Source organism: Fundulus heteroclitus, chromosome 23, assembly GCF_011125445.2.
Source record: "Fundulus heteroclitus isolate FHET01 chromosome 23, MU-UCD_Fhet_4.1, whole genome shotgun sequence".
NCBI lineage: Eukaryota > Metazoa > Chordata > Actinopteri > Cyprinodontiformes > Fundulidae > Fundulus > Fundulus heteroclitus.
Genome location: NC_046383.1, coordinates 15,650,811 through 15,676,058, shown reverse-complemented (window position 1 = coordinate 15,676,058; position 25,248 = coordinate 15,650,811). Strand labels below are relative to the sequence as shown.

The window sequence follows — 25,248 nt, the reverse complement described above, 5'->3', positions numbered from 1 at the left end:
GTGGCTTATTATTGTTATCCAACCTATCCACACCTGCTGTGGGTAGGTTGTGTGGCTACAGATGATCGTACATTTCTCAAATATGACCATACATAGATTAATTTAAGTGACCCTCCTCTCACTCTGCAATGTCATTAAATTTGGTCACATCTTTAGATAACAACCATCAGAATATGTGGGCTTTTGCTTTTCACTGGGTTTTATTCAGGTCACAATGATCAGGATTAAATATACTGAGATTTTAGATTTGAATGGTTCAGGTTTCAGGGGTCAGCCAAATATGTGAGGAACGTTTGGAGTTGAAAGTGCAATATTCACATCACTAATCAGTATTTTAAAAAATGGTTTCCGTGTCTCTGAGCCAATGATTTTATCTCTTTTTTTACATTTTAAATAAAAGAAATGGTGCTTAATGTATTGCTATTTTTGTTCATAAAAACAATACTAGATCAAACCTGAATTTCATTTTACATATTTTTATAAAATCAAATCCTGTTTAGTTTCTGATGAGAACATCCAGTGAGCAAATTATGTGGGGCCCACATGAAATCTGATGTTATAATAACTGTTTTAATGATAAACCTGTTGTAAAAAAGAATGTAAAATATGTTTCAGATCTAAACAAATCTAATGCACAAACAGTGGAACATAGATGACATGATTAGGGGTTCATGGTTGCCTGAATTAACTCAGTAACTAGAATGTTTGTGGTTGGGGTTCTGAAAAAGTTTAATTATCAAATCCTACAAAAAAAACTGCAGCATGGCAGGTGGACTGAACTTCTAAAGCACTCTTCTAGTGTTTGTTTTACACTAAGACTCACATACACCCATTTGCACACACCTTCACACACTAACCAGGTGATGGGGGGGGGGGGGGGGGGGGGGGGGCTTTCAGTGCCTTGCTCAAAGACAATATGTGGTTTGGTGACACTGGAATCACACTGCCAGACGACTGCTCCTCCCACCAAACCACAGCCCTCCTTAATGAGCAATATAAACAAAAGGAGAGAGAAAATGAAGAAGATGGTTATTTTCCCATTCTTTTACACCTCCATTAACATTTATAAATGTCTCTCAGTTAGTTGCACTCCAACCAAACGGTTTTTGTACCATCAACTAACTGCTGCCATCATTCTGGCTGGGGAACAGACGACTCTGCTTGGCAGAGTTTATTTAAATTAATTGTTTTCCTGGAAGAGACCCGGCTTTTAAACATAATCTATACATTATTGACGGGGTTGAGGTCAGTGCCTTGGGAAAGCCGTACCAGAACCTACCGTACCTGCCTGCTTTATCCTGCTTTATCCTGCTTCATCCATTCAGAAACCTGCTCTGATGTCTGTGTGGGTCGTTGTGCTGTCAGAATAATCAGATCACCCATCCGTCACTTTTAACCTTCAAGTTGTTGACTGACAATCTGGAGTTGGGTTATCCTTCCTCACCCAGCCAATCTGAGGAATGCACCACCACTGGCAGTAAAACTGACCCTCAGCATGATGCAACCACCGCCGTGCTTGACAGTTACTACTACTAACCATAGGATACTGTAGTAACGATGGCATGGAGGTGGTTGCATGGGGCTGTGGGTAATTTTTTAACCATATTTCTTGTAATTCCCTCATCTGACCATTAAATTAAAGGCTAACGTTGCAGCAGTAGCTTCTCTCTTGGTCAGCATGTTTGGTTCCAGCAGTTTCCAGTTCATGGCAGACTTGATCCTCGCAGATTCCTGAATTGTTTCTGAACATTCAACAAGTTTGCTTTCATCAGAGGCGGACGGGTCGTTTAAATTGATAAAATCTGCAGTTGTTTAGAAATGGATCCAGAGGCTGTTGTAGAATACATTCTCCATCTTGGATCCTCAGAGTTTCTATGGTTCTGTTGGTCGACCCAGTGAGTGACCCAAACTCATGCATCCCGAGGACCACATGTTTACATACAGCCATGTGTAATTTTGACCCTGTTAGGATGTGAGAAACTTATGAACCTAGTTCTGATTTTTTAAAACACTTTTTTATGTTTTATCATTTGACTCTCAACAACTGAAATAGATCATTAAAAGTTAAAACTTATTATTACATCAATGTTCTAGATGTACAGTCTGCTGCTGTAATTCAGATGTTTGTTAAATTAAAGCTAATGTTTTTCTTCTTCTCTGCTTGCTTGCTGCGTTGGTTTGCAGCAGCTGAGGCAGAAACAAGCGCTTCTTTAAATAACGCTCCTCTCCTTAAACAGTAAAAATCCAAAACCTTCCAACTGGAAAGAACTGGATTAAAGTCTTGTTGCAGCCAATATTTGTCATTGTACATCTGTTTTCCAGATTTAAAAACCAAGCCGTATTTAGTTTATTTGGGGTTTGGTCTGAACATTAACAAGAAATCTGAAGTTTTAGATGTCGTCCCTCAAACTTTCCGATCCTAAAGTCCAAGCTGAACTGGACTTGAGGTCATCATGTGGTCTGCATCCATGTGCTGCTCTGCTCATGAGAAAGCTTTTTTACTCTCTGTGGTGAAGCTTCCTGCCAAGCAGCTGCCTCGCTGTTCCCTCAGGCGCTTCACCAGTTTGAGACAATCGATGCTCGACACTCAACGCTTTTATTCTTGAAAACTAAAAGTTTAAAATAAAAATGGGGGGGGGGACTATTTCAGAGTTAACCTTCCTCACTGTTCCTCACGTTAATTTCAACAACTAGAGCTGAAATCAAAAGCTCAAAGATAGCTGTTTTCTCTCTGCAGAAAAAGCTTTCTTTGTTAAAAGTTGAATAGTTGCTTGTCATCTTCACTTTCTAAATAATGTCAATAGAATACAATCAAACAAAAATGTACTTATTTGGTAAATCTCAGATTTTTGCTCAGCTGTTGACTCCATGAAAAAATAATTTCATCAAATTTAAAATTGTGCTGGAAAACACCAGACTTGAGAAACAGCTGTACTTCACCATCTGACCTCATGGGGTCGCTGTTGTCTCAGTTGTTGCAATTTTCTAGATGAATTTGTAATTCATTAATTAATTAAATACTTTCCTTCTCATCCCTTTATCCACAAAAGGGATATTCTGTCAAGCTGCCCTTTCTCTCCTCGACTGCAGTGCAGGCAGAATAAAAATCAAGCCTCATTTTATTCTTCCATTAGCAACAAAGCTGTTAAACCTCCAGAGCAGAACCCGGACTCTGTCAGCAGAAGTGTTCGGCTGGATTTTAGCAGCCTCTGCACTTCAGCAAACTGAGATCAGCTGTTCTGAAGAGCTGCTTTTAAACCTCTCTGAGCCGCCAGGCAGAAACTTAGAAAATACCAATTAAGTTCTAGTAAAGTAACCTGTAGGTGCCTGGAAAATACCTTGTAAATTCTGACAAAGATTACTCCTCGTTCTGGAAGAGAACCGGTTCCATAAACATACTTCTGCTTCTTGGAAAGGACTATAAAGTCTCCTGTAAGATCTGAGGAAATAAACTGTCAATACAAATCAGTCGTTCGAAAGTATCCATTAATGTAACTTACGTTTCAGTGAAGTCTAAGGCTGCAGTTAATGATTATTTTACTAATTTAGTAATTGATCTAATGGATATTCTGATGATTAATCAAGTAATGAGATAAAATATTGCCACACGCTGCCGATATTTCATTTAGCTATTTGAGCTTTATTAGGAGTAAAAGAAATTATGAAAAAATTAAATGCAGGTTAATTATTCAATCCCTTCTTATAAAGGAAATCAGGATTTTATAGCTTAAAATGCAATAATGCAGCATGTTGTCAGGTGAACCTTTGCAGCTAAGGATGCATCTGCAGGTAAAAATATAATCAACATGTCCGAACCTCAACTCGTTGTAGACGACTGAACATCCGTACAGAACTAGCTGCCTCTGTAGAGAAAATGGTAACAAACAAAAAATGTCTTTTGCCTATTTCATTTTGGATTTTTACAGATTTTTATTATGATTTTCTCATATTCACCATTTAATGTTATAACAAAATCTAACCCTTGTTGTGATGTGTACCTAAGTCTTCTTGTTTTTTCACAGTTTTTTTTAAAAGAAATATGTAAACAAATCCACAGAATCAGAACCAAACTCTCTGTACTGCATTTTATGTCAATGTCTATGCAGGTTTGTGGACCAATGCAACCTGCTCTTAAGGATATTCTGATTTTGCAGTGAAGGCGTTCTGCAGCATCATTTCTCCTGACACGTCACTATCTGCAGACATCCGTTGTTTACGGAAGTGTTCCAGGAGTAAAATACGTCTTTCTGGGGTACTTTCATGGCATAAGTAGATAATAATCATATGATTTAAAGCTGCAGTAACTGCTCTTAAGAAATTTATTTTTTACACGTTTGTTAATTCAGCACCATGTAACTTTTAGCCACTAGGGGCGCCAGACCCGTAACTTCCATGTTTAGTGCCCCTGCAGGCCACTGGCAGCACTGCACTGGTAAATTAAACAGTCTTCCTCCATGTTTTGGAATCTGATAGCAGAGCAGTGTGGAGCAGCAGATTGAGAAGTCATGGAGTTACTTGGAAAGACGAGGCCTGATTCACCCTCTAGTTTATCCTCAGAGTCTCACATTGAAACAGAGAGGGAGAGGATGAGGCATGGGGAGAGGAAGAGGGAGGGGGAGGGGGAGCTCCAGGAGCCATGGAAGAGAAGGACAGAGCAGACAACAGGCTCAATCATCTGATTATGAAAGGCTGCAAGAACTTCAACAGAGGATTTTGTAATAATAACCACGGGCATGACAAACTTTGGCTCGAAGATGAGAAACGTAGAAGCATGTAAGGTTAGCTCTTGTGTAAAGCAGCATTCTGGGTCACATGACTCATTCAGAGCCAGATATGCGCCTCTCAAGTTAACTTGGCGAGTTTTTGAGAAGGGCAGCCTGCACTGAGCATCAATTCGTGCCAAGTGCTGCATATTAACCTGAAAAATCATTCAATATATCTCAGACTAAGCTAATAAATGGTTCAAACTTACACAGTGCTGCTTTAAAACCGTCACTATGTCCTGAGTAAAATATGAGATAGATAATCTGAAAAAAATCCAGCTCTTCTGGCTCCTCCCAGTGGTCCTGCTGCTATTTGCAGAAATGCAACGCTCCCAGTCAGAAACAACCAATCAGAGTCAGGCATTCCTCCTGTTTCTGATACTGACACTGCACCTCTGGCCTCTCCAGGGAGGGCTGCAGCAGAGGTGCCCCACTCCCACCTTCCCGGAGGGGGGGGGTAGGGGTGCTGTTCTAATTTTAATGCTACAGTTTTCTCAAAGCTCCCTGCAGCTCTAAGGCTTCCACATGGTGCATACTTAAGTCCTCTGCAGTGTGTTCAGAGGTAAATTCTTTGGGCCGTGTTTGTGGTGTTACACTATAAACTGCTCAGGGGGGAGAAGTCTTCACATCGAACTGTTTTAAATGACACCGAGCTGCTCTGAGCAGGAAGTCGTGAAGAGGCACAGCGTCGCAAACACTCTGCGCCGCACTGACAGGTGTGTTGGTAGCCTGGTGGAGAAGCAACAGCGCTAGGCGCTCAGCTAGCTACCAACAGACTTCCATGGACAGGCGTGCGGAGTATCCCCACAGTACTCCAGAGTATGTGGGAGCTGTGAAGTGGGGAGGTGGTCAGGTGCTGCAGAGGATGTTTCCTGCTGCAGGAGGACTGGCTATCATGAAAAGCTAATTCAGTTTAGCAGAACACGCGCTGCACTGTTTAACTTTCTGTTAAACTTTAATGTGATCCCACACTTTCTACAGTTTTCTCAGTGCTTCTTTTCCCCCTCACCGTCTCCCTTCATGACCACTGAGCATGCAGGTATCAGCAGAGTAGGCCGAGGTGCAGCGATAACCAACCCTGCCGGGACACCATGCCCTGGATGGTCGCTCCCCACAGTCTGTTTAACTCCTCCAAGCAGATTACTACTATCAACACCCGCCAAGGATGACTTAACTTCAGAGTTTAGCTTTACCATTTGTTCTAAAACAAAGAAAGTGTTACAAGTTTCAGCTGAGCTCTTCACTGTTCACTCCACAAACTCCAGCAGCAATCATAAGTTCTCTCCTGTTGCCTGTCCTCCTCCTTCTCTGGTAAACGGTTCCCTAACATTTAGGCACCAACCCAAAGACGGGGGCTGCTGCCTCCTCTTTGTTATCTGTAGGAAGAATGTGTTGTTATGTTATACGACATGAGAATCCTTGTGAGTGTCTTAGGTGTCTAACTAAATGCATGCATCTAATCCACACTACAAGTATTCTGGTGATCAAACCCACTTCATCAGTTGAACCAAATTCTTACTTTTAACAGCTGAAAAAAAAAACATTTAATGAACAAATTATTAACAAATCCCCCTTGTTGAGGTGTCCAAAATGGCTCCTCATACTAAGTGTAACCAGGTTGAACTATAAAAGGTCCTTTACTACCAGTGGGGTGTATTAACTGAACATTTGTTTCTGCAGGGGCGAGGCACATCCTCCCTTGACATACATAATATTATCCTTACTAATGTTCCCATATTAATCTAAACCTAAATGGGTACAGGAACTCCAGCCAGCTGACACATGAATCTGTCCCCCTATCTCCAGTAGTTCTCTAAGGTGAAGCAGAGTGTAGTACAACAAGTGGAAATATATGTAACATTTTATACTATTTGTGTAAAGAGAAAACTACCATATTTTTCAGACTATAAGGCTTAAAATCCTTACACTTAAAATCCTTACATTCTCCCAATAATTGATTGTGCGCCTTATCTATGATCACCGTTGTTCTTACTGACTGATTTTATGTGGTACAATGCGCTCAGAAATCTGTTAAAATGTGTAAATATGACTTTGTTAGCAATGAAGCCGCTCCACTCAATGGATATTCTGAGCATTACGGTACACTGTCACTACCTCAGGACCCCTGAGCTGTCTACAGACTGCCTGACTGTAATGTCTAAACTAGAAGTGCATTCATGTCAGGCAGCCTGGAGTACGCGCTAGCAACAATAAACCTAGTTAGTTAATTCAATATAAAGTTTATTTTGGCCTTTTGTTATAACTAGGGCAGTGTAGTCCAGCTACTCTGTCCTCCCACAGAGACGATGGAGAGCTGTGGACGTGGAGGAGAGATATTACACACTAGGGGAGAATATTTAGTGCTCCTTATGATCCAAATAGTTCGGTAGCTTGGTTCTGAGCACAACGGAAATGCTAACCGCACGTTATTCAATTCTATTAAATTCTATTTATATAGCACCAATTCATGACATATGTCATCTCAAGGCAGTTTCTAAAGTCATATGAACCAGTTATTGTAGACCCTATTCCCATCCAGCAGGTGATTTCTTCCTCAGGGTCTCCTGAGCACAGCTTCCAGCCCCGGGTTATCCTCTGCATCCTCAGGGAACAGGAGTCCAAGTCCTGGACCATCGCTGAAGAACTTAGACATTTCATTATCCTGAGGATGAGAACTTTAGCAGAGCACACAACAACATCCACCAAACAGCAACAATAATGCTCAAAGATCTGAATACACTCACCACATGGGTTTCCACAGGGAATTGGCAAAAAGAAACTTTTAGCTTTTAGTGCAAAACATTTTAACATACCTAAACTATTAATTAAAGTTTATCATATACCAAGATCAGGAAGCTGAAGTAGATTTCTTTTTTAAGATAGAATAACTCTAACCTGGTTCACATGCAAAAGTACAAATTTTACCCATGGATGAAGATAAATAAAGGTTTCACAAATCAAACTGGGCTTGGAAGATTAAAACAATGAAAACCAAGTTTAAAGAGTCTAGAATTTAGATCAGCTGAACCAGTTATATTATAAAAATGCTAAACTTTTAAGAAGGGGATTTCAGAAAATGTTAAGATATAAAAAGCCAAAAAATACTGTCATGGCCAAAAGGTGTAAGAGCATTTTAAGTGTGGATGGCATTCCTTGTTGAAACATGCAGAAGTAATCAATAGCAGAGTTTGGCAATCATTCAAATGGGCAAAAATCAACAGAAAAACTTAATGTTCAAAGTTTTAAAGACATTAATACCTGTAATCATATTCAGGGAAGCCTTCTGCCTTTTCCCACCAGAGGTAAAGTAGAGATGTTTGGATTTATCGGCACATCTCACAGATGAAAAGATGGAAAATGATTTAAAATTAAAACTTTACAAAAATCTGATTCTAAATTAAATGCAAATTAGGGATATTAAAGCCACAATGTCAGGAAATAACCTCAAAAAGAAGGCTGTCAGGCTTTAAAGGTTTGAACTTGTCAGGCAAGGCAAGTTGATCTATTTAGCACTTTTCAGTAACTTTTCAGATTCAAAGTGCTGAGGAAGGGACCCCCAGGTTTTAGTGAGCTCCCCTTTAAGTTGTGGAAAGCTAATCTCTAAGTTATAGAACCTATAATGTGTGTTGTTACTGAATCAGCTGAAAACTAATGTGTCCTTCCTGATTAACCCCGGGCCACTGGAGCTTAGTGCGACAACAAGAAAAAGAGAGACAGGTTTGTGAAAGCCTGAAAATTTGCTGCACTGTGAGAAAAACACCAAAAAGCTCATTTAATTTTCTTTATTTATTAGAATCCACAGATTGAATAGAAGTCCAAACTCATTTAAATAGTTTATCTAAAGCATACAAAAGACACAAACAAGATGACAGCAATGCAATCCAGTGCATCAGGAAGGAAACGAAATAAAACTCAAGTTTATGACCGACTTAAATGTAAAAACTCCGGTGAGTGAGTCTGAACAGAGACTGGAGCTCCGTCTCAGCGGAGGAAAAGTCCAGATAAATCGTTCCCTGAGATCATTTTCCTGACTTTCTCTAATGAAATGATCGTTGGGATCACTGAGGACGGATCCGACGTTAAAAACAGCTGAAATCAAGCAGGATCTCCTCTCATCATCTGGCAATTCAATATCAGACAGAATTTGACCTATATTCAAAATTTAAAATGTGTTTATTATTTCAGAGAAACAAAAGATGAAAAGGTTTCTTTGTTTTGCCAAATCTTTCTTTGTATGTCGTCTGAAAACCTTCGGAGGAAATTGACTGAATTGTGGAACGTTTTCTTTATCTCGTTCACTTCTACTGACGGGACCAGAAGTTTCTGCTGCTTGACTAACTTTGGAGCTTCAGGTCCGGTTGGTTTAATCTGGGGAAACACCAGAGGTCATCAGGACAAGCTTCACCTGACCAGGTAGCCAGCTGCAGGTGCGTACCATCACCTGCTCCATCAGCCTCACCAGCAGACCAATGCTGAAACAACAGAGGTCTGCGTCATCAGCTCCAGCTGCAGAGAAGCTGCTTCAGGAGGTCTGGACAAGGAGCTGCAGACCCGTGGTGCCGCCAGCGCAGACCAGGCCCAGCAGGAGGTCTGAGGGCCAAACCTGCAATGAAGAACCGGTCCGAATCTTCAGACCAGAAGGGCCAAAAAGAACCGGTCCGAAACTTCAGACCAGAAGGGCCAAAAAGAACCGAAACGTCCTCCAAGAGCAACTTCTTCCAGCACTTCAGGCACAGTTTGGTGATGATCTGTGGATTTCCCAGCACCATGGAGCACGGGTCAAAACCGAAGTGGATCAATCAGAACCGTGAAGCTTTGGACCTGCTGTGCTCAGCAATCTCCCCGGATCTGAACCCGCTCAGAACCTGTGGTTGGTTCTGAAGAAGCAGCGGGAGAAACAGAAGCCAAGAAACTGGGTCAACTCCAAGAGGAGCAGAGTGGGTCAGAACCTGGTCCAGATGATGAAGACGAGGAACCTGATGGGCTTCAGAACAAGAACCTTTGACATGAGCGCCCCATCATGTCACCGTAGCAGGTTTAGGCCAGCTCTACCAGAACCTACGTCTGCCCGACCGAGACGATGAGCTCCAACACCATCAGCCTCGTCCCGGTTAACGAGGCCGAACACCAGGAGATGATCTCAGCTGCTGCTGCTAAACTAAAGGGAATAAATCCGGTCAGGACGCCTGACACGGTTTACCGGCTTATTTCCATCGGTCCAAGGCACCTACTGTTACATCTGCACATGAAGGGAACAATTTATCCAACACTTCCTCTCCTCTAAGAATGGAGGCAACACAAATCCCTCTCTGGAAGACAAGGTCTTGATGGACAACAGTCTCTTTACAGAAAACAGAAAGTCTTTACAGAGAGACGGCACAGTGAGAACAGAGTGGAGTAAAGGCCTCGGTTATCCTCGGCCAGCCCGGCACCGGCTGCCTTCATCAGTAGTTTCAGGAACAATCATTCAGGACGGACGCTACGTGTGACGGAGATCTGCTCAGTCTTCGTTAAGGCAACTCGTTAACTGACGGAGGAGACCCCGGAGCAGCCGACACGCGCCGACACGCGTGTGAACATACATGGAGGGGCGGGCGGTGGCAGGAAGTGTCTGCAGACAGGAAGTGTCTCCAAGCATCCGGTCGATCATCAGAACAGCTCGCCGCTCCGGCTTCCAGTGTTTCACATTTAGCTTACTGTATGTACACATAAATACAGAATCTTCTGGGTAATTACAGCGTCACGTTGCCGTGGAAACCAGCAGAACATGTTTGGGTTTTCCGCCGGTGCTGCCGGTCCGAGTGTTTCAGTCTCTGAGCTGAGCGGCCCTGCGGCGGCCAGGCCCGGCCAGGCGGAGGCGTCGCAGCACCGCGTTGAGGTTCTGTAGTCAGGAGCCTGGGCTCAGGTGCGCTCAGGTGTCACTGCGGGAGGCGGAGCTTCACTCGGCCTTCTTTATGAAGATCTAGAAGAAAGAGAGAAGATGGGAGGAACAAAAAGCAGAAACCATTATGGTTCTGGTAAAAAAAGGTTCTTTTTACCGGTGTGTGTAAGAACAGGAATGAGCCCAGAGTATCACTTTATTAAATCCCACTGTCTGCACGGACAACATTCTGCACATTTTACACACTTTTGGTTCCTTTTCTGGCTATAAGTTGAACATTAAAAATACTGAATGCTTTCCTCTTAATGATACAGCAAAACAGATCTCGGCTCAATCACTACCATTCTGCTTAGCCTCTTCTAGGTTTCAATATTTAGAAATTAATATTTTGAATAGTCTCCCTTTACTACATAAACATAACACTGTAGAGGTGGTCAGGAAGGTGAAGTCAAACCTATTACGCTGGAATAATCTCCCACTGTCACTTCTAGGCAGGATAAACTCTATCAGTTCTACCAAAATGTTTATTTCTTTTTCAGTGTTTACCTATATACCTGCCCAAAATTATTTTCAAAAAATTGGATAAGATTGTTTCACATTTCATTTGGGCAGTAAAGACTCCAAGGGCAAAATACTCAGTATAGCAAAGACCCAAGTACAGGGGAGGCCTCGCATTGCCGGATTTCAGGGCATATTATTGGGCAGCCAATATTCTCCCCTCCTGTTTTCTCGTTAAGAGGGAGAGAATCATGTTTGCTTATTGTTAACATTTTTCACTGTATTTCTGGGAATGTAGGGGGTGGAGGATAGGTGAAATGTATTCTCATGTAAATGAATGTATTGTACCCTTCTAACCCAGTACATTTTTTTTATAAAATATATGGGTTCATTTATAACATATAACAATGGTTTCTCTCAACATAGCAACACTTTGCTAACTATATAATATTAACAACAATAAAAATGGCTTATAGCCCGACTCAAACCTGCAGTAAGTAGCTATTTACCTCATATGGCAAAAATAACATCAAGCCATTAATATTAAAGACAAACTTCAGTTACATGAATTTTTTTTTAACTTATTTTTAGGAGTTTATTAACAGTATTCATGATAGTACGGACCGCAGGTACAGACCAAACAGCAGGGGGCGCTGTTGTCACGTTCAGAATGCCTGCATGTTCTGGACAAACAAAGGCCCCCTGCAGTACCTCCACCCTCCTGCGGGGGCGCCCCCCTCTTTGAGAAGCACTGACCTAAAGAGACTCCTGGCATGGAGGAGCTAACGGTAAGAGTTTACAGGACGGGGGGTTTGGTTCTGACCCGTAACGGTTTGGTTCTGACCCGTAACGGTTTGGTTCTGACCCATAACGGTTTGGTTCTGACCCTTAACGGCTTGGTTCTGACCCATAACGGTTTGGTTCTGACCCGTAACGGTTTGGTTCTGACCCGTCTCACCTCGCTGATGATGACCCACACCGGCGAGTCCGTCGTCACCGTCAGACGCATGGCCTCCAGGGGCCCGAAGGAGGGGTCCACTTCTCCTTCTGCAATCCCGTTCTGGAAAGAACCTGGAAGACGGAACCATCAGTCAGTGAAGACGTGAGGAGGAGAGAAGCCGTCTGCTTCACTCAGAACATTTTCAGTCAGTCACCATCTTTAGAGAAATGATTCCATCAGCTCTCCTTAGAGAGGAAACTTTCTCACCAATCTGTCGGATTTGATTTAAATTTGACTTTGGAAAGAGACTCAAGATGACGTACGCTAAATAAATAAAACTGTGTTGCATGTGAAGAGAACCGACCGAAACATTTATGCTCATAGAATAAAATATCAGCGTTGGAGGAAATTATTATTATCTGATAAAAAGAAACTCCAGTCCAGCAGCCTGTAGAACCTCACATGGTTCCTCACATGGTTCCTCACATGGTTCCTCACATGGTTCCTCACATGGTTCTGGGGAAACTGCTGTCCACTCTTCTCTCCAACGTTGTTTTATTTTATTGAGGTTCTACCCCAGTTCTCTGAAGGTCTCATCAAAGCCCTTTAATTAGACTGTGGTCTGGGCTTTGACTAGGCCATGCTATTGTAAATCTGCTGCTGTGTTTGGGGTCATTGTTCTGCTGAGGATCCGATGTGGACCTCAGGTTTGACTCTGGAAAGCTCTGGACCTTGAACTTCTCTGTTTACCAATCAGTGATGTAAGCCAACCCCACACCATCATGCCTCCACCACCGAGCTTTACAGTTGGTGCTGATATGCAGAGTGTTTCCCCCCAAAACGCAGTCCCTCCATCATGGTTCTGTCCATCATGGTTCCTCCATCATGGTTCCTCCATCATGGTTCTGTCCATCATGGTTCCTCCATCATGGTTCCTCCATCATGGTCCTGTCCATCATGGTTCCTCCATCATGGTCCTGTCCATCATGGTTCCTCCATCATGGTTCCTCCATCATGGTCCTGTCCATCATGGTTCCTCCATCATGGTTCCTCCATCATGGTTCTGTCCATCATGGTTCCTCCATCATGGTTCCTCCATCATGGTTCTGTCCATCATGGTTCCTCCATCATAGTTCCTCCATCATGGTTCTCCACCATGGTTCCTCCATCATGGTTCCTCCATCATGGTCCTGTCCATCATGGTTCCTCCATCATGGTTCCTCCATCATGGTCCTGTCCATCATGGTTCCTCCATCATGGTTCCTCCATCATGGTTCTGTCCATCATGGTTCTGTCCATCATGGTTCCTCCATCATGGTTCCTCCATCATAGTTCCTCCATCATAGTTCCTCCATCATGGTTCCTCCATCATAGTTCCTCCATCATGGTTCTGTCCATCATGGTTCCTCCATCATGGTTCCTCCATCATGGTTCCTCCATCATGGTTCCTCCATCATGGTTCTGTCCATCATGGTTCCTCCATCATAGTTCCTCCATCATGGTTCTGTCCATCATGGTTCCTCCATCATAGTTCCTCCATCATGGTTCTCCACCATGGTTCCTCCATCATGGTTCCTCCATCATGGTTCTCCACCATGGTTCCTCCATCATGGTTCCTCCATCATAGTTCCTCCATCATAGTTCCTCCATCATAGTTCCTCCATCATGGTTCCTCCATCATAGTTCCTCCATCATAGTTCCTCCATCATGGTTCCTCCATCATGGTCCTGTCCATCATGGTTCCTCCATCATGGTTCCTCCATCATGGTTCTGTCCATCATGGTTCCTCCATCATAGTTCCTCCATCATGGTTCTGTCCATCATGGTTCCTCCATCATGGTTCCTCCATCATGGTTCCTCCATCATAGTTCCTCCATCATGGTCCTGTCCATCATGGTTCCTCCATCATAGTTCCTCCATCATGGTTCTGTCCATCATGGTTCCTCCATCATGGTTCCTCCACCATGGTTCTGTCCATCATGGTTCCTCCATCATAGTTCCTCCATCATGGTTCTGTCCATCATGGTTCCTCCATCATGGTCCCTCCATCATGGTTCTGTCCATCATGGTTCCTCCATCATGGTTCCTCCATCATGGTTCTGTCCATCATGGTTCCTCCATCATGGTTCCTCCATCATGGTTCCTCCATCATGGTCCTGTCCATCATGGTTCCTCCATCATGGTTCCTCCATCATGGTCCTGTCCATCATGGTTCCTCCATCATGGTTCCTCCATCATAGTTCCTCCATCATGGTTCTGTCCATCATGGTTCCTCCACCATGGTTCCTCCATCATAGTTCTGTCCATCATGGTTCCTCCATCATAGTTCTGTCCACCATGGTCCATCATCTCTGGTCCTTCCTCCAGCTGCAGCTCTGCTACCTTCAGTCCTGCTGCCATCTTGGTTCTTTCAGCCCTTCCAAGCAGCCAGACTGGTTCAGGGTCATGACCTCCTTTAACCTGCTAACGAGCTCCTGGTGATCAGGTGATTCATGATGGAGTCAGCGTTTCCTGGCTGATACAGAACCTCCTACATCCTGTGGGAGCAGTGAAAATGGACCCGGTTCTGGTCAGGATTGGTTGAATGGATCCAGAGACGGTGGAGGAACGGGAGAACATCTAAAGTGTTTTATTTGTGGTGGGTAACTATTTATTATTCATGTTTAATGGAAGCTGAGGTGATTTAGAGATTCTTCTGCTTTCAGTGCAGATTAACGAGGTTGTTGCAGGTTATTAGGAGCCATTCCATTCCTCCAGACTCCATTAAGGAACCGCATGGTTTCTGCTCATGGGAAGACGTCGGTGTCTCCATCAGGACCGGCCCCTCGTCTCATTTCAGCGGCTTTCACCTCATCAGAGCAATAATCCCAGTGAGGATAAGGACTCCAGCTGCGCCGCTTCCAGGTACAGCTGTAATCCCTGCAAAGAGCAGCGTCTGCAGCGGGTGTTATTGTTGTGCCTGTGAGTTATCAGAGATTATTCTGCCTGCAGAGGCGCACAGCTGGGAGAGAAACCTCTGCAGGTTCTCACTGACAGCGCATCTGAATCAGCAGCGCTGGACTCAAACGGACGGATCCGGATCAATCGCTGAAGAACTGAAGAACTGAAGAACTGAAGAACTGAAGCTGGTGGTTTGGGGCAGCCCACAAAGGTCCACACAGCCCGGTTCAGATCACAGGTTTTTGTGACAGAATTAGACTTCAATTATTTTATTTCCCAGCTTTGTCTACATAAAAGGTTTCATGAACAACTGGAGAGAAAACCCAGTTTACTAACATAAAATGAGCTTAATCCCATTTCAGATCATTAAATCCACAGAACCAGAGCTGGACCCCTTTTTGGATCATTGTGCATAAAAACAACGTCCTCATAGCAGGTCTGCACGCTCGCAGGTTTTTATCTGACTGTAAAATGTTTGCTCCATTTAAAAATCGGATCTTTGATACAGAACTCAGACGGACGGTTAGGGTCAGGCTCACCTATCCGGATGAATCCGTCCTCGGTCCGATGGTACTTTGGTTTTTTCTCCCTCCCTTCAGTCAGCGCCTCCTTCTCTGCCTGAATGTTCTGGAAAACACAAAAACATCCACATTTATTCATGTTTTACTATTCCTGACAGGAAATTGTTTTTTTTTTTATCGAACGTTCAGAAAGTTAAAATTCCTCTTTCATCGGGTTCTTAATCTTTCTGCCTTCATTGCAGTCCGGTCCAAAAGTCTCTACCGGGACAAAGTTCTTTCTGGATTCTGCTGCAAACTGAGGAACACATTAAAAACATTTCATGCGTGTCAAAGGTTCTAATTCGGAAGCCCTAATTCAGCTTCTTCATACCGTCTGGAACCCTTCCTCGTCTTCATCATCTGGACCAGGTTCTGACCCACTCTGGTCCACATGGCGCCTGGAGTTGACCCAGTTTCTCGGCTTCTGTTTCTCCGGCTGCTTCTTCAGAACCAACCACAGGTTCTGAGCGGGTTCAGATCCGAAAGGATTGCTGAGCACAGCAGGTCCAAAGCTTCACGGTTCTGATTGATCCACTTCGGTTTTAGCCTTTTGGGTCAGTCAACTGGACTGTTCCCAACTCCACCTAAGCGGGTCATGTGATGGGACGCACCTGCAGCTGGCTACCTGGTCGGTTTGGGCTCAAATACCCTGAAAGTAGGATTTAGTTTTAACTGAGCCAACATTTTTCTCAGTAATGGATTCACCTGCAGCTGATCTTTCTGCACAATGAACAGAAAACAGCCGTCAGCCGGACCTGAAGAGAACTTTATGAAACTCTCTGCAGAACCTTTGGTCCGTGACCGTTCACTCATCCGGTTCTGCTGCAGCGTCCCACTCCCACTCATGACTTCAGCTGACGTTTTAAAACTCCACAAGCCAGACAGAAACAAGCTGGATTTAGGTGAAACAGGCCAGAGAAACCTTCCGGCACGTTTCTAATCAACGAGCGTCTGCAGACCCACGTCACCAGCAGCTTGGCCCCTCCTCCTCCCCTCGTTACTGTGGCAACCGCCTCCCTCCCTGCATCCGTCTGGATGCTCAGCTTCCTCTCAGTGCCGTCTGATTTCCTCTCTTTCTTCCTCTCAGCTGATGTTAATATTCCCTCCTCTTCCTCCCCGCCCATAAAGACGGCGTCCCGCTGCGGCTCTCAGCTACAATCAGCCCTCAGAGTCGGCCGCGGCGCAGAAACTGGAAAAAAATCATCTGTCGCTCCCACAGACTATAAGCTGGAGACATGAAAAAAAAAACCTTCGTTATCTCCACAGAATCACGAACATGTCTACGACACCCTGACAGCTGAAGAATCTGACTCCAGAGCCCGATCCGACAAGATTGATGGAAAGTTGAGTGGAAGGAAAAAATGCACAAGTAACAGCAGCCTGACGAAGATTCACCAGGTTTACACGACAGTCGGAGCTTCCAGAACCACATTCACGTCCAGAACATGAGCTGCAACTGTCACATTCCTTCTGTTAACCCAGAGAGCGCCTTACCTGGGCTGAGGAGAACCAGAACCGGGCTTTTACTCGGGGGTCCAAAGTCTTCTTTGCAGATGAGAGTAAAGTTTTCATCTCGTTTGAAAATCAGGGTACCAGAGTCTAGAGGAAGAGGAGGAGAGGTCCAGAACTCTCGTTGCTAGAAGTCCAGAGTGAAGTTTCCACAGACAGGGACGATTTGACCTGCTGGTTCTGGTCCACTGGGTTTTCTGAAGTCTGCAGTCAACGCAGCCGTCTAGCAGCACATTTGAGCCCTTCATACTTTCCTCTGCTGACAAGCTGCATGGAAGCACTGGTTTAGTTTTCCAGCAGGGCCCGGTACCGGCCCACACTGCTAAAGGTACCGAACGCTGGCGACAGGAGCAAACCGGCCCGCAGAGAATCCAGAGGAAGACGAGACACCAGAACCGCTATGAAAGGCAGCCGGGCTTCTTGAACTCCTCAGCAGAACCAGAGGTCCATGCCACGCTGCATTAATGCAACAGGAGCCCAGACCCGACACGGTGTTCTGTTCAGGTCCATGGTTCTGGATTAACTCATTTTAATCAATCTGGGATATAAACGCTGTTTATTCTCAGCAGGAAATATTTAATCCAGTTAATTAAATTATTCTCACAGTTTCAATGATATTATAATCTGCTGAGATGAACCGGTGTAGTCCTAGCAGAGAGTTCTGGATCTGTCCGCAGGTCTCCTGCTCAGATACCAGAACCTCTGGTTCTCCTCAGAATATCTAAAGCTTAGAGGAAGTGAGAACCGAGTCAGGAAGTCTGATCTGTGAACCGTATTTCTGAGAGTCTCTACCTGAACCAGATGACATAGAAGAGACACACTGGACTCTTCAGATGTTTTGGACTCACGTCAAACGGCAGAACCTCCACTGACGTGTTGAAGAGTTTATCTCCTGGATGCTCGATGTTTCCGCTCCGGAAGAAAAACCTGAAAACAATAGAAAAGCATTTTAATCCCGACAGGAAGTTCCTTCCCCGCCGTCATCATTGGCAGGGCCGGACCTCTCGATGCGGACGGGCGTGAAGAATCGTATCCGGATGAAATCGCCGGCCACGGGGGTGAAGGCCCAGAAGAAGTCCTCTCCAGCGTAGGCCTTCTCCAGGGTGAAGTGCTGGTACGTCTTCAGGCTGGTGGTCACCTCCGCCTGCGGGTTGGCGTGACCCTTATGCAGCGTCTGCTTCCCAAAGTCTTTATCCTGCAAGAGGCAGCAGAGGCTGGAGCATTTAAAAATAAATGCACAATAAGAGGAAAACATAACTTAAACAGGAAACTCTGCATCGGAGCCGGTTTTCAAGGCTGGAAACTTTCTATTGCATAAATAATAACCCAGAAGAATAATTTGCAAAAAAAAAGCTGAAATTTAAAGCTTTAAAGGACGGACTTTAAATATAGTTATGTAAGTCATATTTCAGCTTGATCTCTTATAAAAGATTTTATTCCAGTAGCTACACTTGCACGGCGATCTAGATTTATTGCTTAATATTGATAAAGCTCTGGCTCTCTCTCATAGCCTGTATATACTAAATAAAAAAGGAGACTGGGCTGAAGCAAAAACATTACAAACCACAGAAAAGCTGAAAAAAATGAATAAAACAAGGTAAAAATCTGCAGAATTCCGAGAATCAGCTAATAAGTCATTTCATTTTAACTTCTGGACATTTTTCTGCCCTTTGCAGCCTGAAAGCTGTAGATATGTTGTTTTGGTGAACATGATGTAGAACAGATTACTAGATCAATGTGTGCTTCTGTGCTTTTTTGTCTCTCTTGTTGTGTCTCTGCTCTGTCTTTCGGTTCATACTGAGCCCGGTTCTGCCGGAGGTTTTCCTTCCCGTTAATGGGGAGTTTTTTCTTCCCACTGTCGCTTCATGCTTGCTCAGTATGAGGGATTGCAGCAAAGCCATGTACAATGCAGATGACTCTTCCTGTGGCTCTACGGTTCCCCAGGAGTGAATGCTGCTTGTCGGGACTTTGATGCAATCAACTGGTTTCCTTATAAAAGGAAATTTTTGACCAATCTGTATAATATTATTGAATTTGACTTTGTAAAGTGCCTTGAGATGACATGTTTCATGATTTGGCGCTATATAAATAAAATTGAATTGAATTGAATGGAGGTGTTGAACCTCCTTCCTCTGGGACCATCAGGGCCACCAGAACTGCTAAAGACTCGAGGAACGTCCAGCTGGTTCTGACGGACCGTTTCACTCACAGGTCGGGTTCCTGTCAGAATCTGGATCAGATCCTGCAGCTCAGCACAGATGTTGTGTCACCTCTGGTCGCCACAGCGTCCTCGTCCTGCATCATCATCATCATCATCATCTTCATCATCATCATCTTCATCAGAGCTGAAGAGATAAATGACTCGCTGCAGGGTAACCAAGGATGAAACCCTGAGCAGCACATCGGCAGCTTGGACGTTTCTACCTGAGCTCTTCCCTTTCAGAGCAAACTGGTGCATTTTGGGTAATCTATAGAGGATTCTCCACATAGATCTTCTTCATGAAGCAGCAGCATTAAACCGAATACGCTCAATCCTCCAGGCAGGTAAGCCTCTGTGCTTCGGTCTGTGACGGCCGGATCGATACGCGATTGATTGGGTGGGATTGCGGCAGCAGGCGGCCGGGTTATGGATCTTAGCGCAGCAATCAGCGGCACTGAGTGGAGCCTGAGAGCTGCAGCCACAACGCAAAGCTCCGCCGACTGCAGAGGCTTTCAATCTTCATGCTGAACGTCTGCAGAATCTCGCCCTCCGCTGTCGAGCCCTGAGGTCCTGCAGATGAGCCCGCCGCTCCCAGAACAGGACTTTGGCTTCCTGCAGGGACTGAATGATCCACATGGATCCTTTCTGGAGGAACAACTGAGGCAGAGAGTCGGATCTGAGGGGAGAGCGGACGAGCTTCCAACCTGAACACAGAGGATCTTTAAAATGCGTCTAATTAAGCTCATCCATTCATCTATCAGACCATGTAACGTAATCTTTGTCCAGTCTCTGTTTCTCGTTGTTGAATCATGACCTCTGTGTTTGTGGGTGACTGAAGCACACGTTGGCATCTGCAGCTGATGGCTGCTGGTGTCTCCTCCCTGCTGGACTCAGAGGCAGACAGCCTCACAAGGCATATGAGCTGCATGCAGGGGGAGGAATTACCTTCAGCTTCTGGATCTTTCCAGCCAGAGACGAGTGAGTGCCGACATGCTGGAAGAGCGACGGCTTGAATCGGATCCTCAGGTTTGCTTTCTGCCGGTCACAATGTTTCTGATGGAGACAAACAGAAACAATTACTGATCCCTGCAGAATCTGGATCCATGGTTCTTCAGGTCTTCTCAGTCCAGGAAATCCTGGAAAACTATTAATAAAAACTTCTTCAGAAGTTAAATCTAGTTCCTTAATGGGAGAATCTAAAGAGCAGGACTGGATGAATGTAGTGAAGAACTCACAGCGTCTTTCTCTGGGTTGCACACTTTGACCCACATGATGTGGTCCAGCAGCCAGTCGATGGGTTTGTCTTTGTAAAACATCAGCATGAACTCCACTATGAGCGACAGGTCCGAGGACTTGAACATCTTACCTGCATGGGGGGAAAACACCTTGATTTATTATCAGGTTCTGTAGTTCAGCAAGAGAGCAGAATCTCTGCTGCGCTCGTCTGCATCAGAGGTGAAAATGATAAAGTAGTGTAAACAGTAAGTTTCTGCTCATCTGAAGCATAAATACAATGTTTCTACATTATTAACTTCATCTGTGATCAGAACAGTGATAAGAAATCTGATTTTACACGTTCTCTGCTCACTCAAGCTAGCATGAACTGCAGCTGTAGCTACATGACAGCCTTCAACAAATTAAGTTTAGCTTTAATTATATCATATCAAACAACCGTTTAAGAGTTGAAATGTGTGGGAATAATTCATAAATGAATTAGAAACAAATCTTTTTATCTATAATATTCTTATTATAGTTGATAACAAGGTTTTAAATAAGGTTTGACTTATTCTAGTTTCCTGGTTTGTGCTTCTTTGGTTTATTAGCCAGAAAAAAACATGGACACTTGGATTAAATGCATTATAAAACGTACAGATACAGCCAGTATCAGAATGCCTTATCTTCGTCTTTCTTTCAGCCATGCTGAAGTCTTCAGCTGAACATGAAATTTTAAACAATAGGTAGCGATTCTTCATTGCTCCTTTAGCCACTATGGCCACAATAAAAATGACAATAACATGTATTTTGTGTACATAAACAGCGCTGAAAAATCTCGTTTTATGAGCACCACCTGTATGACTGACCAATAAATAAGAGAGAACTGCTAAAAACAGTCAAAGTACGAAGTTTTAATCAATGTTGCTGTGAGTAGCTGCCATCTTGAGTGAAAGTCGGGTATGGTCCATGCATAGACATCAATGTAGTCCCGTTGAACTGGCTTTCTGACTCATAATTCCGATTATTGAGTGTTCCAGTTGAAATTTCCAACTAGGTGGTCAGAAATTCCAACTATCCAGCCCTAATTGAATTTCTAATGTTAGCATGCTCACTGGGTTTAGGCTACAGAGCATTATCTGTTCTTGCTAACTACTTTTTAAACAAGATTTTAAAGACTAAATATCTATATATTTTTTTATAAATGGGATAAATTTCTCCCATTTGAAAGATAAAACTGAAAATGTCTAAGATCTGGAAATCAGAAAATCCTGATAATTGTTAGTAAATTTAACAATGCTATGCTAATGCTAGCCTACGCATGCTAATATTCACGTCAGTAATTCTGACACATTTTTTACATGAATAACAATTAATTATAGCAGTCACATTATTTTAGCATAAAATGGAAAACTGAATAAGGGCGTGATGTGGCTGCAGAATTATTAATGGTGTATTTTAAAGAAAAGCAATAAAAAGATGGTCTTTATTTAAGGTTGCTAGCGTTAAACACAGGCGCTCCTGCAGCTGGACGGGATCTTTGTCTCGACTGAGACCGTTCTGACGTGAAACAAAGCGTTCATTTTGTCGTGCATCAATGTGACTGGGAGAAAACGAGCCCAGCGCTTCCCTTCAGAAGGGTTCATGTCTGTTAGTTCAGAGTCAGTCTGAGCTGCTCTGAAAATTAAAGGTCAAAAAGTGAGCTCCTCAGCCCGTCTCGCCGGCAGATAAGACTGGCTCTGGTCCTCCCTGATCAGGGAGGACGTGTCGGCCTGGGGAGGACTGGATGTTCGGAGCCTCCGGAGCTTTGAAGGGATAAAAAACACAGCTAAACTTAGCAAACACGAGCAGCTGAATGAGACAGAGGAGCCCTGCAGCTTTCCCCTCCGTCTGATTTAATTCAGTGAGTCAGCTGAACCCTGATGAATCTATTAAAGCAGCCGCCGCTCGCAGGCGACTCTGGGTCAGGGAGGAATCACGAGGCCAGAGCCAAGGCCCGCAGGGAGAAGGGGAAAGAGGGAGTTTGATGCTCGGAGACTCAGGCTGAAGGAGAAGAAGATCCAGAGAAACCAACATGATCAGAGAAAAGACGTCTGCTGGGGCATATTCCCCCTCACCTCCTGCGACTCTCCGCTTCCCTCCAGCATCCATCCATCAAGTTTGATTTCAAGCAAGCTAACCAGTTAGAGCGGACAGAAATCTACACAATTAAAAACCTTACAGTAAAAAAAGTTGATTACCTTTATTCATGTATCTTATATGCATATGCAACTCTCGTTTCATCCAGCAGGGGGCGCTGAATCACTCTATGCACTACTTTTCACACTGTTAATATACAAATACATTTTATTTTTTACACGGTTATTTTTCACCTTTTTAAACTTTGTGTGGGACCAACAGATCAGAGAAGCATCAGAAAAATGTCTGCTGGGAATTTTTATTAGGCCCAAAAAACAGGCAAAGCTGCAGCGCACTGATTAAGAGATATATGGAGGCTAGTTTTTATATGCTGAGCTAAGATAACAAGATTGTTTTATTGTGGTAATAAGCTATTTATCCCATCATCTTCATCTTCCTACAGCTGTTGAGCTACTTATTACATTCTCATGAGGAGCAGATTGAGTGGAGAAAACTACTTGTTCTGAGCTCACATCATGTTTATGGTATATTTTCTTCCAGCCAGTTCAACCATTACGGCACGTTTTCCTGCTAGTTAATCATTGTTTGCTCTTCTGCTGAGATTTTTTTATAGCAACACGTGCAGGAGAATGACACTTCGTGGGAACCAGGAGAAAAAAGTCCATGATGAATCAGCAGGAAGTGATTTTTCTGTCAGTGTTGTCCACACCCTTCAGCTGCCACTAAATGTCACTGAGAAGCTGAAGTTAGCAGGAAATGTGGCCTGTTCCTCCTGACTTTCATCCTTTTCAGTTCTACGCTCAGATTTTCCTTGAGTCTGAGATCAGGACTTTGTGAAGTTCACTGAAGAACATGAACTTTGCTGGAGGTTCTCCTGGAACATCTGGCTGCAGACCTCAGGGCAGAACGTCAAACAAGCCGGAGGGACCTCATCACTGGAACCAGATATTTACATACTTTGTATAAAAAGATACAAGCTTTTATTTTTACTTGGTAAACAAAAATAATGTAGTTACTCCTAACAAGGAAGAAACATGAAAAGAGTGTGAGAACAAAAGGAAATGTGTCCTATTTAGAGTGTATGTAAATATCTGGACCCTTGATCCAAAGCAGATTAAACCCATCTGGGTTTGTTCTCTGTCATTTTTCTCTTCATAGAAGGTACACCTGGTCTGGTGTTCTGTTAACTGTGACATCATCAGGGGAGGCAGATCATCCTCTATTACCATCTAACATAGAAAGTATTCCTGGGTCAATGTGAGCTTCTGAGCTTTCTGTGTCTCTGCTCTGTCTTCTCTAACATAGAAAGTACTCCTGGGTCAATGTGTGCTTCTGTGCTTTCTGTGTCTCTGCTCTGTCTTCTCTAAGCCCCAGTGGGTGGAGGCAGATGAGCGTTCACACTGAGCCTGGTTCTGGTTCTGCTGGAGGTTCTCCTCCCTGTTAAAGGGGAGTTTTCCTCTCCACTGTCGCTTCATGCATGCTCAGTATGAGGGATTGCTGCAAAGCCATCAACAATGCAGACGACTGTCCACTGTGGCTCTACGCTCTTTCAGGAGGAGTGAATGCTGCTTGGAGAGACTTGATGCAACCTGCTGGGTTTCCTTAGAGAGGAAACTTTCTCACCAACCTGGAGGATCTGATGGAAGCTGACTTTGGAAAGAACCTTGAGATGATATGATGTGAGTTGGTGCTATATAAATAAAAATTAATTGAATTCAATTTCCTTAAATAGATCTAGCCGAACTAAATCTGACCCTAAAGATGGTTCTCAGGTGTTCCTGTGAAGCAGCCAATCAGCTCTGGAAACCTATCCAGGGTTCCTGGTAGAAAAGGAGAAGCTGCTGAAGGAGGACCGGCTCCGAACGAAGCAACGAAAACATGAATCCACACCAGAGCGTGGGAAACAGGTTTAACCCTTCATCCATTCAGAGTCACTGCAACTTTAACCTAAACTGACATGAACCCCGGCTGGTTCTGGTTTAACTTTCTTCCTCCCTTTCTGCTGTCCAGCATAGTTTCTGCCTCTAAAGAGAACAAAGTGTGTGTGATGAAGGCGAAGGATGTTCACTTGAAGCAACAGTTTCATCATCTTCACTAAGGAGATGAAGCACATCTGAGGGTTTGTGTCCTGACAGCGTCGCTGGGCAGAGAGGCGCAGTTCATTTCATAAACCCTCTTCCTGTTAACGACTCTTTACCAGCACAGCTCGCTCTCATCCGGCGCTGCACTTAAACCAATAAAAATGAAATGAGTCTGGACTCATGTCTGTCCCTCAGGGACACACGAGGACCGTATTGATTGTTTTCTTCATTCCAATTAAAGTAATCAATAATTCAGACTGAAAATGTTTAATTTAGTTTGATGGAGGAAGCGTCTCCTCGAGCTGAGCGAATCAGAAGGATTTCACTCCTGCAAAGCGCTTTAAGGTAATAAAAGGAGCAAGTGGATTTAGTACAAACCAGAACAGTTCTGCAGGAACAAATCTAGAACATTGTGGACGCTTCTTTAATCTCACTTCCACTTTATTCACTGTTTGGAGTTTAAAACTCTCTTAACTTACAAACTGAGGAGATGGATGGAAACTTCTGAATCTGAAGAAAGTCATA

At 43.9% G+C, this 25,248-nt stretch overlaps 1 protein-coding gene across 1 annotated transcript in view; it reads right to left on the bottom strand.

Annotated features, from left to right (window-relative positions):
• Positions 1–9,434: 9,434 nt before the first annotated feature.
• mgat4b (alpha-1,3-mannosyl-glycoprotein 4-beta-N-acetylglucosaminyltransferase B) overlaps positions 9,435–25,248 on the bottom strand; it is a 69,527-nt gene continuing 53,713 nt past the window's right edge. The window contains exons 9-15 of the mRNA XM_036127306.1: positions 20,527–20,657; positions 20,237–20,344; positions 18,093–18,286; positions 17,940–18,018; positions 15,562–15,649; positions 12,101–12,213; positions 9,435–10,725 (exon numbers count right to left, since the gene is read on the bottom strand). Of these exons, the coding sequence (XP_035983199.1) occupies positions 10,702–10,725; positions 12,101–12,213; positions 15,562–15,649; positions 17,940–18,018; positions 18,093–18,286; positions 20,237–20,344; positions 20,527–20,657 (737 nt within the window). The 3' untranslated portion in view covers positions 9,435–10,701. The remainder of the gene's footprint in view (positions 10,726–12,100; positions 12,214–15,561; positions 15,650–17,939; positions 18,019–18,092; positions 18,287–20,236; positions 20,345–20,526; positions 20,658–25,248) is intronic.